This window comes from Pyxicephalus adspersus, chromosome 4 (assembly GCF_032062135.1).
Source record: "Pyxicephalus adspersus chromosome 4, UCB_Pads_2.0, whole genome shotgun sequence".
NCBI classification, from domain to species: Eukaryota; Metazoa; Chordata; class Amphibia; order Anura; family Pyxicephalidae; genus Pyxicephalus; species Pyxicephalus adspersus.
The window spans coordinates 18,109,559-18,124,851 of record NC_092861.1 but is presented as its reverse complement, the minus strand read 5'-3'; the positions used below and the strand labels follow the sequence as shown (position 1 = coordinate 18,124,851).

Here is a 15,293-nt window from a genome sequence, read left to right as displayed (position 1 = left end):
AGGCAGGACACTGGAGGACGCCGAGAGGAGCAGGTAAGTCATTATTTTTTATGTTTTAGCTACAGCGAGTGTGGCTCAGGGTTACCGCTTTCAGCACGTTTTTTTTAACCCCAGGCCACACTCGGGGGTTACCCAAGCTAAGGACATCTAAAATGTGTAAATAAATAAAAAAAAACTCAGAGCTGAGTTCACAGATGTAGTGCAAAACAAACTTCTATGAGAGATGCACAAACAGACAGGACTGATAGAATGTTAGACACATCCTCACTGTGTACATTTTAACAAATAAGAAAAGTGCCTATTTACATGATTATGAAAAAAACTGCGCTGTGACTTACCAGTATCTTTTTCTTTGTGCCGTGATACTGATGTAGTAAAGATTCATGTCCCCTGATGTCACCGTCTAAAGAATGAATTTTTTGCTGGATCGTGAATAATTGGGACCCCAAATCACGGACTTCACCTTCCATGTGACTGCAGAACACAACATTTAAACACCCATTCAACAGATAAAAACGCAAAAAAAATGAAAAATGAATAACTTCTAACTTTAAAGTTTCACATCCTAACAATAAAAATCTGTGGTATTAGTAAAGATATGGCTGCAAATACTACAAATGAATCCCTATACCCCCAATGATCAAACTAATAATACTGTAACCAGATAATTTTAAAATCCTATTGTGAACATTGCCTGAGGTTAATAAAGGGCTAAATTACACATAAGGTGGTATGCACGATTGCAGGTTGCCTCAAAACCTGCCAACCGCATACAATGAACTCTTAGCTCGAAAACAAATGAACATGGTTCCTGTCCACAGAATGGTTGCTCAGCAGAGAGTATTCAGCAGCCCTGCAACCAATTGAACAACCTTCTGCGTAATTCAGTCCTACAGAAAGCCAATGCAGGAAGACATGTTAAGATGTTATTTATGCTTTCCATTTAAAAAAATAGTTGTCTGACTGTCTCTAAAATTTTAAACAAATGTTTCAGAGCAAATATGTAAAAGCAAACTCCAAAGTATTGAAGCCACAGGATAAGCATGGCAGCAAAATACTAGTATTTCAGAATGGGAGGTCAGCAATGAGAAGCTCTTTACAGATTCATTTTCATAGCTAGAGTCAGTTGTAAAGTCATCATTTATTATGAGAAAATACAAAACAAAAAAAAAATCAATAAGGTACTCACCCGATTTGCACTTCCACATCTCGGCTCAGGTATCTGGCTCTGTTGAAGTCTGATGAGTAGTAGCGGTTTTTAAACACTTGGTCTCCATCGGCAGTAAAAGCTTCTCTACAGTTTCGAGGTGGTTGTCTTTTCTGCATTACTTCTCGAGCCTCCACATTATTCTGGGAACACATCATCGGTGTAATATTGTAAAAATAAACAGTTCATTTCAATCATTTACTTACAATAATTTACAGCCATGAAAAAAAATTACCAGCTCCTGATCTGTACCTAGAGAGCCTATGATAGCACCCCTCAACCGTCGAGCAGACCCTCTTTCTAACCATGAATTTCGCCTATTGACCCATGTCCTCACTGCTGTGAAACAATCCACTGCACAACCGCTTCAAAGCTTCTCCAAACTGAAAAGACGACTAACCTGGACTTCTGTGGTAGAAAAACAAACTGCTCAACTCCACAACACCATGTCCAAGTTCACTTCCCATCTGGTCGCCTTGGGTAGACAAATTCCAACCACTCTACAAAAGGGTAGACAACCCTTTTACGTAAAGTAAAAATGTATTTTCAGTTTTTAAAACCTTTAAAAAAAGAAAAAAAAAGCCTTTCCTATTCTGCACAGAGCTTCGTGGGATACTCACATCAATTTTCAAAGTCTCACTTTTTAAAACTGGAGATCAGGCAGGAGTTTATTGCAGAAGGGACAGGTAATTGACCCTTCTGCAATAACTATTCTACAGATATTTTATTCATTCCAAAATAGGGTTTGGTTTTACTTGCCTAATATTATACTCCTTAACATGAAATAAGAGGACAGATTAGGATAAAAAAAAAAAACAATGTACCGCTTTTGTACATATAAATCCAGACAGAAATGAACCGCCCAGGAGGTAAAAGGTTTGGTGAGGTTTTGCAACCATTGCTGTTACTGTACTATGTTCTTTAAACAAAGCAAAACTACAAAATCTACCACGTTTTGATGTACCGTACTTTGTTAAAGCTAAACTCTGGGCAAAAAAAAAAAAATATTTTACCAAAGTAGTTTGTAAAGCTTTGTATGCTAAATATTCAGCTATGTACGCTAAGTATTCACAGGAGAAGTTATGTTTTGCAGATATGATTCTAGATATGTCAGAATGAGAAACAAGGACAAATGGGAATAAAAAGTGTTTGTGGCAATGATTAGGTAAAGGACAGTGCTAAGTTGGAGGAACAGGACCTATTACTACCCTGAATTTAGTTTTACTATTGTGGGCAAAGAGAGTGGGAGGGTAAGGCAAGGTGGTGATAGCTAATGAAAGTTAGGAAAACCCACAACAGGCAGCACTAATCTAGAGTAGGGTAACCAGGCAACTGGTTATTTATTGGTCAACAATTCCTGCATTTAAGCATACAGACGTAAATGCAATTGGAATCAACATTTCAAGTAAAAGCCGGGCATTGTACTTTGTATCAGAACTGTTTCATAAAAATGACAGGTACTGTATATATATCTTCTTACCGTTGTGAGACATTATAAACTCTGTCTCGGAACTCATTTACAATGATTAATGGTCGCTGACCACGTGGGAACTCTTTTGACATCAGATTTTGCAGAGTTCTCTCATCCTGGTGATTATCACAGCAGAAAGCAAGGAGCAGGGCCTTCAGACAACTTTCCACTGCAAGATCAAGCTGTGGATCCTTCAGACGAATGCAAGAACCTACATTCACAATTAAAACAGTCAGAATTCAACAAATAAAAAAAACAAACAAACAATAACCACTGAGTGGTGCAAAAATAGCCCTACAAACATTGATGTACATCCTTATGTGATGCTTAATAAATATCCACCTGAAACCTCATTGTCAATAGAGTACTGTATGTGTGGCAGGTACCTCTACACAATATATAATCATCCAATGCAGTATAGAATATCATACAACGTACCCAAAGGGCCAATAGGTTTTTTCCTGAACCGGCCCAGTCTGCAGGCCTCATCAATTGCTGCCAAAAGAGATGGCATGTTTGGTCCAAATCTCTTCAGCCTGTCTGTTTTACTGTCCTGAAATTCCGTTATTTGCCTTTTCAGTCTTTCGATCCTGTATTTCAGATCACGCTCTTCATTACTGGTAAAAAAATAAACAAAACAATATCAAGTGAGAGATGCTAAAAGTAAATCGTTAAATATGGATGGTCCAAATAAATATGTAAACCATTTGTGTACGATTTTACTATAATTCTTGGTAAAGTCCAAATTATCTGTGTACACACAAATGGAACTAAGCATACTTTGTGACAATGGAGGGAGAGCTTTTGTTATATGTGCAAGTATAAACCGTGCACATATACCTACTCTCTCATCCGCTGCATTTTCAAAAAATTTATTTTTGGAGTCCTCAGCCTCTTGATTGGCTGGACCGAGACACGCTTACTTTTGTGCATCTACAGAGAGTTGCTACCTCTCAGTTCAGAATGAACTTGAATGTGCAGCTCACTATACTCACAGAAAAAACAGTGCTGACAGGCAGGTAGGCGTTACAGATGTGTTCAGAATAACAGCAGTCTGACATTACTAACTTGATTAATCACTGATTTGGGTCGAAAAAAAATTTCTACATGGCAGATAATTTACTAGTAGGTGTAGTAATAGAAAACCAACAGACCCAGCAGTAATGTTGTTGTTATATGGTTGTAGTGCTATTCTATTTTTGAAATGGTTTGTTCCAGACATTGTTCAGAAGTACTTTGATTAAAAAGTTTATTGGAGAGGGGAAACATATAAAGAAATGTAGTGTGTCTCAGAAAAAAAATATCTCAAATGCTGTAAAATGGAAACAAAAACCTTAAAGACATGGAAGAAAACAGAAAATACCATTGGAATAGACAGAATAGCCAAAATGGCAAAGCCTCAGCCAATGATCAGCTTCAGGAAGATCAAAGAAGGTCCAAAGTTACCTGTGAGTACTGTTACAATTAGAAGACACCTGTGTGTCTTAAACAAGAAGCCCTCGCAAAGTCCCAATGGTGACAAAAAGACATGCTGAAGAGGTTACAGTTTGTCAAAGAACACATTGCCTAGCCTAGGCAATAAGAGAAACGGTTCATCATTTTGTAAGTTGAAGAAAGGAAGAGTGTTCTTTTTGGGTCTAGGGGCTGCAGTTTATCAGACGACCCCCCACACTAAATTTAAGCCACAGTACAATGTGAAAAAAGTAAAGCATGGAGGCACAAGTACCAGGATATGGGAATCTCTCTCATACTTTGGTGTTGGGCATATTTATTGCATACCAGGGAGATCATGGATCAGTTTCAATAAATCAAGATACTTAAAAAGATCATGTTGGCTTATGCCTAGGAGGAAATGCCCTTGAAATGAGTGTTTCAACTAGGCAAGGCCAAACACTCCAGGAAGTGAGTAACGACCAACAAGTCTGATGTTATGGAGGGGCCAGCTCAATCCCTGAACCTTAATCTAATAGAAAACTTGTTGGGGTGACATCAAAAATGCTGTTTCTGAAACAAATTCAAACACAGAGCGATTGTGGAGTGTGGTCCAATCATCCTGGTTTGGAATACCTGTTCATAGGTGACAGAAGTTTGTCAACTCCAGATGTACAGCAGTTCTCAGAAACCTTGGTTATACAACTAAATATTAGTTTATCGATACAAAGGAAAGCAAAATCTTCAAACATTTTTCAGTTCATACAGCGAATGTTTGAGTTTGTAAAGAAGAATGCATACACTTTTTTTTTTGAACAGCCTAATACAAACTTTTCTTTACTTTCTGTAAAGAAATAACACAAATGTGACTTTTTTTAATTTGGAATAGAATGTGCAATTTTCCCAATAAATTTGTGTGTATGGAGAGAAAAGTTATTATAAGGATGTTGAGCTTTACTCACTTTTTTAAACACACCGCTATTATTCTGAACACACATCACGCATAACTATTAACTGCTTACAAGATGTTTCAGGTGACTGTTTTCACTTGTTTTTCAGTAGCTGCCTGTAAACAGTGGGAGCCACAACTGCTTCCAGGAGGTAAGAAGATTTCATAAAAACAAAAAAATATTCACGTAAGTACAAGAAAACAATAAAAGGAACCTACAGGAGCTTGCTTCTCTCTTCTTTGCCCCTGTATATCGCTTGCTGGAACTGGCCAATCTGCTCAGTAGTTGTGACATCTTGATCCTGCAGTTCCTTCATTCGATGTTTGTGCTGGTCTATTTGTCTCAGTCTCTCCATCTTTTCTTCTTCAGATGCATTATCAGCACTAAAAAGCAATCATACAATTATTGTGATGCCAATAATATTATTTACTAAAAGTACATATTGAAGGCTACAAATAAAATAAACCTAAATAAACCTCAGTAATCCAATTACTTTTATGATTAATGAATACATTTGTCTTGAACTCAACCTCCTGTAATTTGCCGTCTCTGTGCTGCTGCTCCTTAGTTGTCCAATCACAGGATGAGGTGGGTCCGGTATTAGAATCTACTACTGAAATAAATTTTTTTCCAAAAAAAGGTATGGTGCCGTATGATTGGTTTGTTGATCTTTTAGCTTCAATACAGAATAGGTTTGTAAGCCTAGGGTCCTCTACTCCTCCTGTGTCATTGTTTGTATCTGTCATTTGCAACCTCTAATATTAAGAGCTGCATAATATGTTGGCGCCATATAAGACAGTTTATTACTACTACTAATAATAGGAATGCACATCTGGAAAGTCACAAAGAAATCAGACATCCTTATTTGTAAAACTATTGTAGTTTGTAAACGTGAAATAAATGTGCATAACAAAAAAAGGGGTACTTATTCTGCTTTCTACATGATTTATTAATGGATACTAAGCATTTATTTATTGGTCTCGTCTGGACTTCAGCAAGTAGTGAATGAATCTAAAAGGTTTCTAACATTAGGCAAACCAGCATTTTGAAGTTTTGTCTTATACTCTCTATCTCTGTTTCCTTCAGGGTATGCGTGGCAATGATGTGACAGAGCAGTTACTTACTGTTACTGTCAAGGATCGTGTAAAGGATCGTGTATAAATGTTAAGGGAATTTTTGTGTAACTATGTTACAACAAAATATGTTTACATACTGTATTATTATGTTTACAACAAAATATTTTCAAATTGATGACATAAAAAGATTAAGGCTGGGTCTACAGGGACAGTTTTAAAAGCGCATTATATGCGTACCACGTTTATATGCGTTTTTATGCACTTTTACAAGCATTTTAAAGCTGGACTTTAGAACGATAAAAAACTTTATTTATAAAGGCCTATGACGTGTTTTACTGCGAACTGCCACAATTTTACATAAGCGTTTTTAAAAGGTTTTCTTTTTAACCCTTTCAGGGAATGAGTACATAAAACCCCTTACTCATTCCCTGAAAGGGTTAAAATATGTGTAAAATTGGACAAGGCCTTAATGTTAAATTATTTTATTAAATGTGTGTGACTAAACTTTTTTTTTTTTTTTTTTTTACAGGTTATCCTACAATGACAGGATGATTCCCACGGCTGCATTCATAATATGAGCACAGCCGTGGGACTCCTCCTGACAGTGAGGGATCCCTGGGCACTAGGCTCCCCATTAACCTCTAGTGCTTTGTGATTGGTGGAGGTTTTCCTAGTTTCAGCCATTTCAGTCTTCATTTGGTAACACTGGTAATACAGGTTTCCTGACCTGCACTACTCTAATTTCTCTCTTGGCTCCATTGAAGCGGACCTAAACTCAAAGTTTTTACTTTACATAAAAGGGTAGATATTCTTTCTTTTGTTTTTTTTAGATGCACCTACCCTTTCTGTCTTGATCTCTGTGATTTTGTTTTTCGCTTTAGTTCTGCTTTTAACAGACAAAACTGGTGTGGTGTGGCAAGAAAGGCCACAGCCCAAATTTTAGAAAATAAATTCCAATTTTTGTGTAATGGTAGACCTATGTCTAGCACCAATCTATAAGGTTGGTACTAGACACAGGTTACCTACTACATGGTAATCATCACATGTATCAGGGCTGCAAAAAACCAAAGCAGAGAAGTTATACGCGCAGCTGGAAGACCTGACACATTTTGCCCAACATGGGCTTCTTCAGGGGTAGCTGTGTGCAACCTTATAGGTTGATTATAGAATCCTTGCCGTGAAGGTCCCTACAAATAGAAGTATCACTGAATACAGTACTTATTATTTTTGCCAAAAAGCCCACTTGCCAATTTGTTGCCAGAAACATGTTTGGATTCATTGTAATGTAGAAATGTTAAGTTACATTTGAAGACACAAATTAGTATGAAATGTATTTATTTATTTACATATTTGTGAATGTAACTTGTATTAAAATAAAAACCACAACCTTGTGTAAATAATGGAAGATATATTTTCTGTTCACAAACACTAATTTTTACACCATCAGCCTCTAATTGTTGGCAATAAATGGCACTGGAAGGGTAAAATATCTAGTAATGGAACATACCTCAGACTCATGGTAAGCCTTCTTCCTTTGCTGTACATCATCTTTTAATGCTATGCACTGTGGTTTCAGAATCTGAGCGTCCTGGCTGATTTCTTCCAGCTTCTCCTGTATAGCTCGGAACTCATCATCAGAACGGTTCACTTTTTCCTTAAAAATAATTACACGGCTTTGATTCAACTTCTCGGCATCAGATAATGGTCTAATGAAATCACTTACAATGTATGACATTCAAATATAAAATATATTCCAAGATCAAAAATATTGTATATCATGCAGTACTTTCTAAAACATTAACCTAAAAATCACCAGATATTTTATATTAAAAAGGCTCACACTTACCCTCAACCTACACTTCAAACATTTGAGTCCAGATAGTACAAAAATATGCAAATCAATCAGTACTGCGTGTTATTGCTACAACCTTCATCCAGAAAATATACCATTGTACCTGAATAAAACAAATCTGTGATAATATAGATATATTCCCTTGAATAGATTGTCTGTCAACCTGCCCAGCAGCACAAGTGTACAAAGATATAAAGAAAGTAATTTTCATAATTGAGCTAAAGCATAAAAAAATGAAGCTAGTTAAAAGTTGGAAACCCTGCATAAAAGGACTGTCAAAAAAATGTCTACCCAACCAAGACACTAACAAATACTTTTTTTTGTGAGACTTCATTTCAGGCTGCAAAGAAACAAAATGTGAATATACTGAATGAGTGATTATTTTCCCTACCCACTGTAACACAGGCATACACTTCAGATTGTGCGGGTGTCTTCTATAAGTCAAAATGCTCATGTAATGCATAATATTTTAGTGGTTTCAGGAAAGCCCAATGCCCATTAATAAAGGGTACGTTATCTGAATATATTACATATTTATATTCTGGGTATTAACAAACAGTATTTATATAGCACTAACATGTTACACAGCTCTGTACATTAAACAGGGGTAGCAAATGATTCCTAAAATAGGCCACTGCAGTAGTCTGCCTGTTTACAGCTGGACATGACAGCACTTCAATAGGGATGAGTGCTGATCCCTCACTCCTCCAGTAGTATCTCTGTCCTAGCCCATTCCACATATGCTAGCACACATGCATGGCATCATCTATAATGTCACCCAATATGGCAGAAATAAAACACACATCTGCATTAGCAAGTAAAAAAGGCAGCTTGTATTTGTGAAGTAAGTATTCAACATATGTGGTAGTGAGGAGAACTTGGTACTGTGCATGCACAGGTAATCCCTTTAATAATATTAACTTACCATTGCCCAGGCCATGTTACGTTTAAGATCTTCTAACTTCTCATTCATTTCACTAAGTGATGCCAGATTTTTAAATCGATCCTCCTTTACCACGCAATCTCTCTTTAGTTCTTGCAGTTTCTGAATGAAAAGAAATATAAAGCAAATGTCACTAATATGATTAGATGCAAGACATTTAAAACTGGCGGGACATCGGTTATTTAAAAAAAAGTCAATAGTCAATCATCCAATATCGCCATATTTTTAAAGCACTGAATGTGACTTTCAGTGAACACAGGTATTTAAAACACATACACCAGGAAGTTTCAACTGCAGTACTGTTTGTTTGGTGATGGTCACACTCACTATTCACTACACTCACTACTACTATATTTCAGATGGGGAGATTTCATCTTACTTCCTGTGTTGCACTACAAATAGAAAGCGAGCTGAAAATTCTCCAGCGGCAGCAATAAAATCAGACAGATGATTTAAAGCATAGGTTCCCAACCTTTTTTGGGTCTAAATCCACTTTTGCAAGTAGTGATTCGACAGCCCCCCACCCCCCCCCGCCCCCCCGGGTGAATTATACTATATATTGAAAAACAAGGACATATTTTTTAATTACTTTATTAGAAGGTATTAACAAGTTGTTTTGGTGTGTTACTCAAAATATAATTAAAAAATAAATATATTAAAAACAAATGACTGAATGGGAGCAAAGAGCCTCATGGGATACGCATGTCAGGAATTCCATAAGGCTTGAGCTCCAAGAACAGGCATGCACAGGAGGAACTTTTCTGTCATTGAAAATAGAAAGATGGCCAACTCACACATGTGCAGTGAGATCGGCACTTTTTTATTTTTATTTTTTTTATAAATACAGTGGCAAACGTCACGGATCTGTGCAAATAAAGGTGTATTTTTTAAAATTTTACTTTAGGTCCACTTTAATGAGAAAAGATCCTAACTTCTTACTAGGATTTTATGTTTGAGACCCCGTACCTAGCAACTTGTTATGTTAAGGGGGCAGAAATTAAGTTTAGTATCAGATTTCGGGGTCCCCTGTGTGTCCTGAACATTTGTACAACAATCATTGTGGAAGATATGAATGTTTATACATTGGGGTAATGACAGCAGCATAAACACAGACACAGCTGCGTACTGGTACCCCCCCTGTTGGGAACCTATGACTAAAATTATATCTAAACCCAAAAACAAAATGCAATATATTGCAGCATACCAGTCCTTAGTTGAGTTATCTGCATTTTTTCTTTATTAGGCTTCTTCCCCCTTTTCTTTTTTCTTAATATTCCTGACAATACTTCCTGACCTCCCTGTACGGCGCTCCCCCACTGTACCTTTGAAGGAAGCCATTGTTGCCACCCAGGCAGGACATCAGACATGTCTTGTCTTTCAGTATAAAATAGGTAAGATTGTTTATGCTGATAGGTAATAACATGAATACTGCATTTCTGGAAAGCATTCAATGTAAGCACTTACCTCTTCACCAAAAGTAATTTGGGTATCTGTTCTGCTCTTTGTTTCCATGATGTAAGAATAATCGTCTTTCATCTGCTCAAGCTGTGTAGCTTTCATGAAAAACTAAAGCAGAAAAATGAAAGTTAGAGATGATCATACCCCTATATGCTCTTCCCGCCTGAAAAAAAAATTCTATAATTTGTTCCTTTTAATATGATACTTAAAATTATTAAGGCATGGCAATGTTTTCTTTTGCTGTTTTTTCTAACTGCAGCAGTTTCTATCAGCTGCTGCATTAGTGATTGTTTTCATTTAGTAGAAATGATTATTTGATAAAGAGTCCTGAGCTGTAGCGAATGCAAGCACATGAGAGTTTTGGCCGTCTATTATTGTTCTATATTCACACTATTGAAGCTTCAATAAGGTCTAAGCAATGTGAATATAATGTACCTAAAACCTAATTTGGTTATATTTGAATTATATTTGAATATATTTGAATATATAAATTGAATTTTATTTCAAGATTATTTGGTTACCTGTCTGGACCATGGTAATAGAAGCTCAACATGGCAAGAAGCCACGTACTAGGAAAATATTTGCATGCCAATAATATTATTTGAAAAACATGTTTTAGTTGGATATTACCTACCAAGGCACTAATAAAAAGTAAACACATAAAAAAAAAATACCAAAGAAAAAAAAAAAAAAAAAAAATTTTGAATGGATTATGCATTGCTCATTGTTTGAATGAATGATTAGAGGCACACATTTCATTCACACATTGCGCACTGCATGCTCCAATTATTGGTATATTGTTAGCATACACCTTTTATCATAAAACAAATCTACACCTAATCAATCAGAACTTCTCCCACCTTGTACTTGTCAGATTCGTTCTTTGACTGCAAAAAAAGTTTACTCATCTCCTGAGTAAGAACTGACACTGGGTTGTCGACCTACAAATGACAAAAGGCAATTCAAATCACATATCATACATAGAAAGATCAGCTTTGACACAAAGCTCCAATGCCGCATTTGCAAACCTTACTGCATTCTGCAGCTGCAGCATTAGTAGTAATAAAGCTTTAAAATAAATCCTCAATGACCTGTACAACCATAGAAAAACCGGTGCGTTCCATCCTTCATCTCTCAAAACGTTAGCATGTAGGTTAAAGCGTATGTAAATGCATTTGTTTTAGTTTTGGAAAAGCTGGGAAGAGAAAGGCTAAAGTTTATTTCTGTCTGTGACCCTGCTGAGAAGATTCACCCCCACCCTATATTTTTCTTGGTGACTGTTGGCCAGAAAGTTAACAGAAATCCAACATTTTAAGTCATCAAAGAAAAACATATGTAAATATATCCAATGAGGACATCTGGTCTGGGGAAAACTGGTAGAGATAACATTTTTTCCCACATTGAAGAACCAATTACATCTTTAAGACAAGAAATGAAAACAAATCTCCTTAGTGGGGTGCAGACAGGCCAAAATAACCTGATAGGGGTTTTAAGGAAGGGTTTCATACATGTAACCATGCTTAGGCATACTCTAATTTTTAGCCCACAGGAACCAGGAGGTTATTAGTTAAATCACACCTTCACTTTTGATTTCAGATGGTGGCATTAGTGGATTAGTAACAAGAGGAAATATTCCACAGAGAATAAGGATAAAGCGGGCCCGAGCGAACAACTAGTTGCAAATGCTTACAGCAAGCATTGGATCTTTCACACCTGATATGTATATTAATGTTAGAAGTAGAAGGGTGCCCGAGTCTAGGTTAGGTGAAACAAGAACATACGTTTTCCAGGTCATTGAATATCCAGTATTATCTTTCTAAGTGTAACTAGGCTTGCTGTGTATTTATCTAAACACTTTTGTCAGTTCAATAACAGGCTGAACTAAACATACTGCCCAGATGACCTATGAAATGCTTTTACTAAAAACAAAGAAAGTACACCAGCCTTATAACCTAGAGCCCTATGATATGGAACTACCGGTATTACCCTGATGTGAAAGGCTACACATTTTTCAGCCACTTTAAGAAGTTTTATGGCAACAAATAATTGACAATAATAATATTAAACAGGATTTATATAGCACCAACATGCAGTGCTGTACAATAAATAGGGGTTGCAAATGACAGACAGATATAGACAGTAACACAGGAGGAGAGGACCCTGTCCAGAAGAGCTTACAATCTAGAAGGTGGGGGACAGAAGAAGACGGGTTGGCAAGTTTGACATTTTGGGGGCACCAAGTTAAACTTCTATTATGAAGGAGTGTACACATTACCTGTATGTTAAAATGATCTAGGATTGAGACAAGTTCTTCTTTTCTAGATGAAACGATGGTTCCTTTAAAGAACAACAAAATCAGATATTAGATAACAAAATCTTATAACTGTCCTATTGTTTGTCCCTTACAGTCAGCCAAGTATGACTTGGTATCAGCCCCCCAGTATGCAGAAGGATACCCAAAAAGGTTTCTGAGGTACACCGGAGGGATGATGCCTTCCACTGTGTCAACATATAAAAATTACCAGCAGAACACTTCGTAAAACTAGTTCGCTTTTTTTAGGCGTACACTGATTTTCTCTCAATCTATATTACAGTGGTTACAATTCTAATTTTTTTTACAATTCTAATTTTAAATTGATCATTGTGTGATATTTGATCAGTACTCCAGTGGCTGACCAATCCAATCCAAAAAACAAACAAATTCTGCCCAAAGTTTGTCAGAAATAGTATTCAACTAATTAAAATTTAGTAAAGCAATGTGATTAGCTAGCTTTATTCAGACATAACTGATAAAAAAAAACAAGGTTTTGGAACAGCGCGTGGTCAGTGGCCTTACTTTGTGTTACTTTTCCCCTTTTCAATTTATTATCCAATTTTAATGTCCCGATTTTGTCTAACTCTGCTTTAGTTAACCCTGTACTGCTCTAGCAACACTTTTTACATTTTATCAATACTATAACATACAGTGCAGCCACATACCCGTTTTACTTTTCATTTTGTAAGTGCGGCCTCCATCTACAGTTAAATGCTGCCGAATAACAATGGCATCTCCGTACACCTCAGGTTTGAATGCATCCGGTCCTCGGTTACGTAATGTTATAGATACATCCGCTGACCTGAAATCAAAACAAGCAATTATGCTACATAACCATAATCCTGCATCTCTAACATAATTTTTGGAAATAATGAGGAAAGGACAAAATGTAAGGCAAATGTAACAAACATTTTACATTTACATCCCCAGTTTTTTGCAAGATATATGTCCCTGGGCTCTTATTTAAGTGTAAATTGCTCATTTTAGGACAGAAGGTAAGAGAAACACAGATCATTCTAGTATGCTGATCCACTTTGTAGTCAACAAAGATAAACCAAAAACAGTTCATGTCTTGCAAGTCCCTCCCATCCCAAACCAATCCACAAACAACACTGCACAACAAGAAAGGATGCCAATAATTTTATTAATAATATTATGGACTTACGTCTGTCCTTCCTTCACAAATCCTTTTATTGATGAACCTCTGTTGGTAGTGGCAGCTTTGCCGCCCAGACCCACAATCAGAGCAGTAAGAACAGCACTTTTACCACCTAGAAAACATTAGAAAACACGGATTAAACAAACAGCTTTATCATTGGTTAGACATTCTGTCTCCATTCTCTTAAAACAGGTAAAACAGGACATTCCTTTCTTTTAAATAATTTGCTACATTCTACAGCATATGTTTTGAATTCTGTGCAGTCCAATACTGCCAAAAGCCTTTGGATGCTTGTAAAGATGTAGGTTGGGCTTCTGGTATGTTGCTGTACCATTAGATGTACCATTGTTGCAGATTTGTGTAGGACTTGGAGCTGCCTTCAGCCAACAGTGTGGATTTCATACATATGCAACTAAAACCTTTATTTTTTTTTGCAGTATTTTTTTTGTTTATATATATATATATATATATTTTTTTTTTTGATTAGTTAGCCGACGTGTTGCTGCGCACCCCTTTGTTCTGTTATATAAACATCCATCAGACAAACCATCAAAACCATTGACAGATGCAGTAAATAACATGTATTATCTTGTTACAATGGCACCTGTCAAGGGTTTGGATATTTGGGAGAGCAAGTAAAAATTCAGCTGATGGAAGCAGGAAAAGCAAGAAAGCATTATGGATCTGAACAACTGACGTGATGCATTGTAATGGCTAGATGACTGGGTTAATGCAACTCAAAATTTTGGAGATTTTGGTCATTAGAGAAAAGTGTCATGCATTGAAACTCGCAGTGTCACAAATTAACCTGCAGAATAATGGAAGAAGAAGGGGTGTTTTTATTTTATTTTAGATCATATGGATGGAAGGCATAGTGTGTGGTGAATATGACTGTGGAAGAAAAGGCGGCAGGATGTACTATAAGAAGAATACAGGCTAGCAGGAGCATTGTAATGTTAAGGATCTGCTGCTAATGTCTTGGTGGAGGATACATCTGGACACCTTCAGAGGTCTTGTGGCGTGTGGATGTTTTGTCAGCACAAGGGGGACCTGAACAATACTAAAACAGATGGATTTATCATTTTTTGATTATCACCATCAGTAAACATATCTATCCTAATTCATGACAGAAAGAGAGACAATGTGTTACACCTAGAATATAAATAGCAAAGAGATTTTGGCTGACCAAACGTAACAAATTATATAAGTATGACTGCTCTTACTTCCATTATTCCCAACGACAAAGTTGACATTGGGTCCAAATCGGAATGGTCCAAGCATTGCATGACACATGAAGTTCTTTAGTGAAATGCTTTCAATGATTCCAACATCAGCAGTAACCTACAAATAAACCATAAATTAGAACTCACAGAAAAATGCATACTGGTAATATTTTTTTTGGGGAGGGGGGTCTAAGATGAAGTGTTTAAAA

The 15,293-nt window shown here is 36.6% G+C and overlaps 1 protein-coding gene across 1 annotated transcript in view; it reads right to left on the bottom strand.

The window, feature by feature from the left end:
• Positions 1–15,293, bottom strand: part of SMC6 (structural maintenance of chromosomes 6) — a 47,582-nt gene that overhangs the window by 26,419 nt on the left and 5,870 nt on the right. Inside the window, exons 3-17 of the mRNA XM_072410087.1 lie at positions 15,085–15,202; positions 13,868–13,973; positions 13,368–13,504; positions 12,664–12,725; positions 11,249–11,329; positions 10,395–10,496; positions 8,913–9,032; positions 7,643–7,789; positions 7,240–7,322; positions 5,278–5,442; positions 3,117–3,295; positions 2,688–2,889; positions 2,221–2,308; positions 1,190–1,350; positions 339–474 (exon numbers count right to left, since the gene is read on the bottom strand). Of these exons, the coding sequence (XP_072266188.1) occupies positions 339–474; positions 1,190–1,350; positions 2,221–2,308; positions 2,688–2,889; positions 3,117–3,295; positions 5,278–5,442; positions 7,240–7,322; positions 7,643–7,789; positions 8,913–9,032; positions 10,395–10,496; positions 11,249–11,329; positions 12,664–12,725; positions 13,368–13,504; positions 13,868–13,973; positions 15,085–15,202 (1,887 nt within the window). The remainder of the gene's footprint in view (positions 1–338; positions 475–1,189; positions 1,351–2,220; positions 2,309–2,687; positions 2,890–3,116; positions 3,296–5,277; positions 5,443–7,239; positions 7,323–7,642; positions 7,790–8,912; positions 9,033–10,394; positions 10,497–11,248; positions 11,330–12,663; positions 12,726–13,367; positions 13,505–13,867; positions 13,974–15,084; positions 15,203–15,293) is intronic.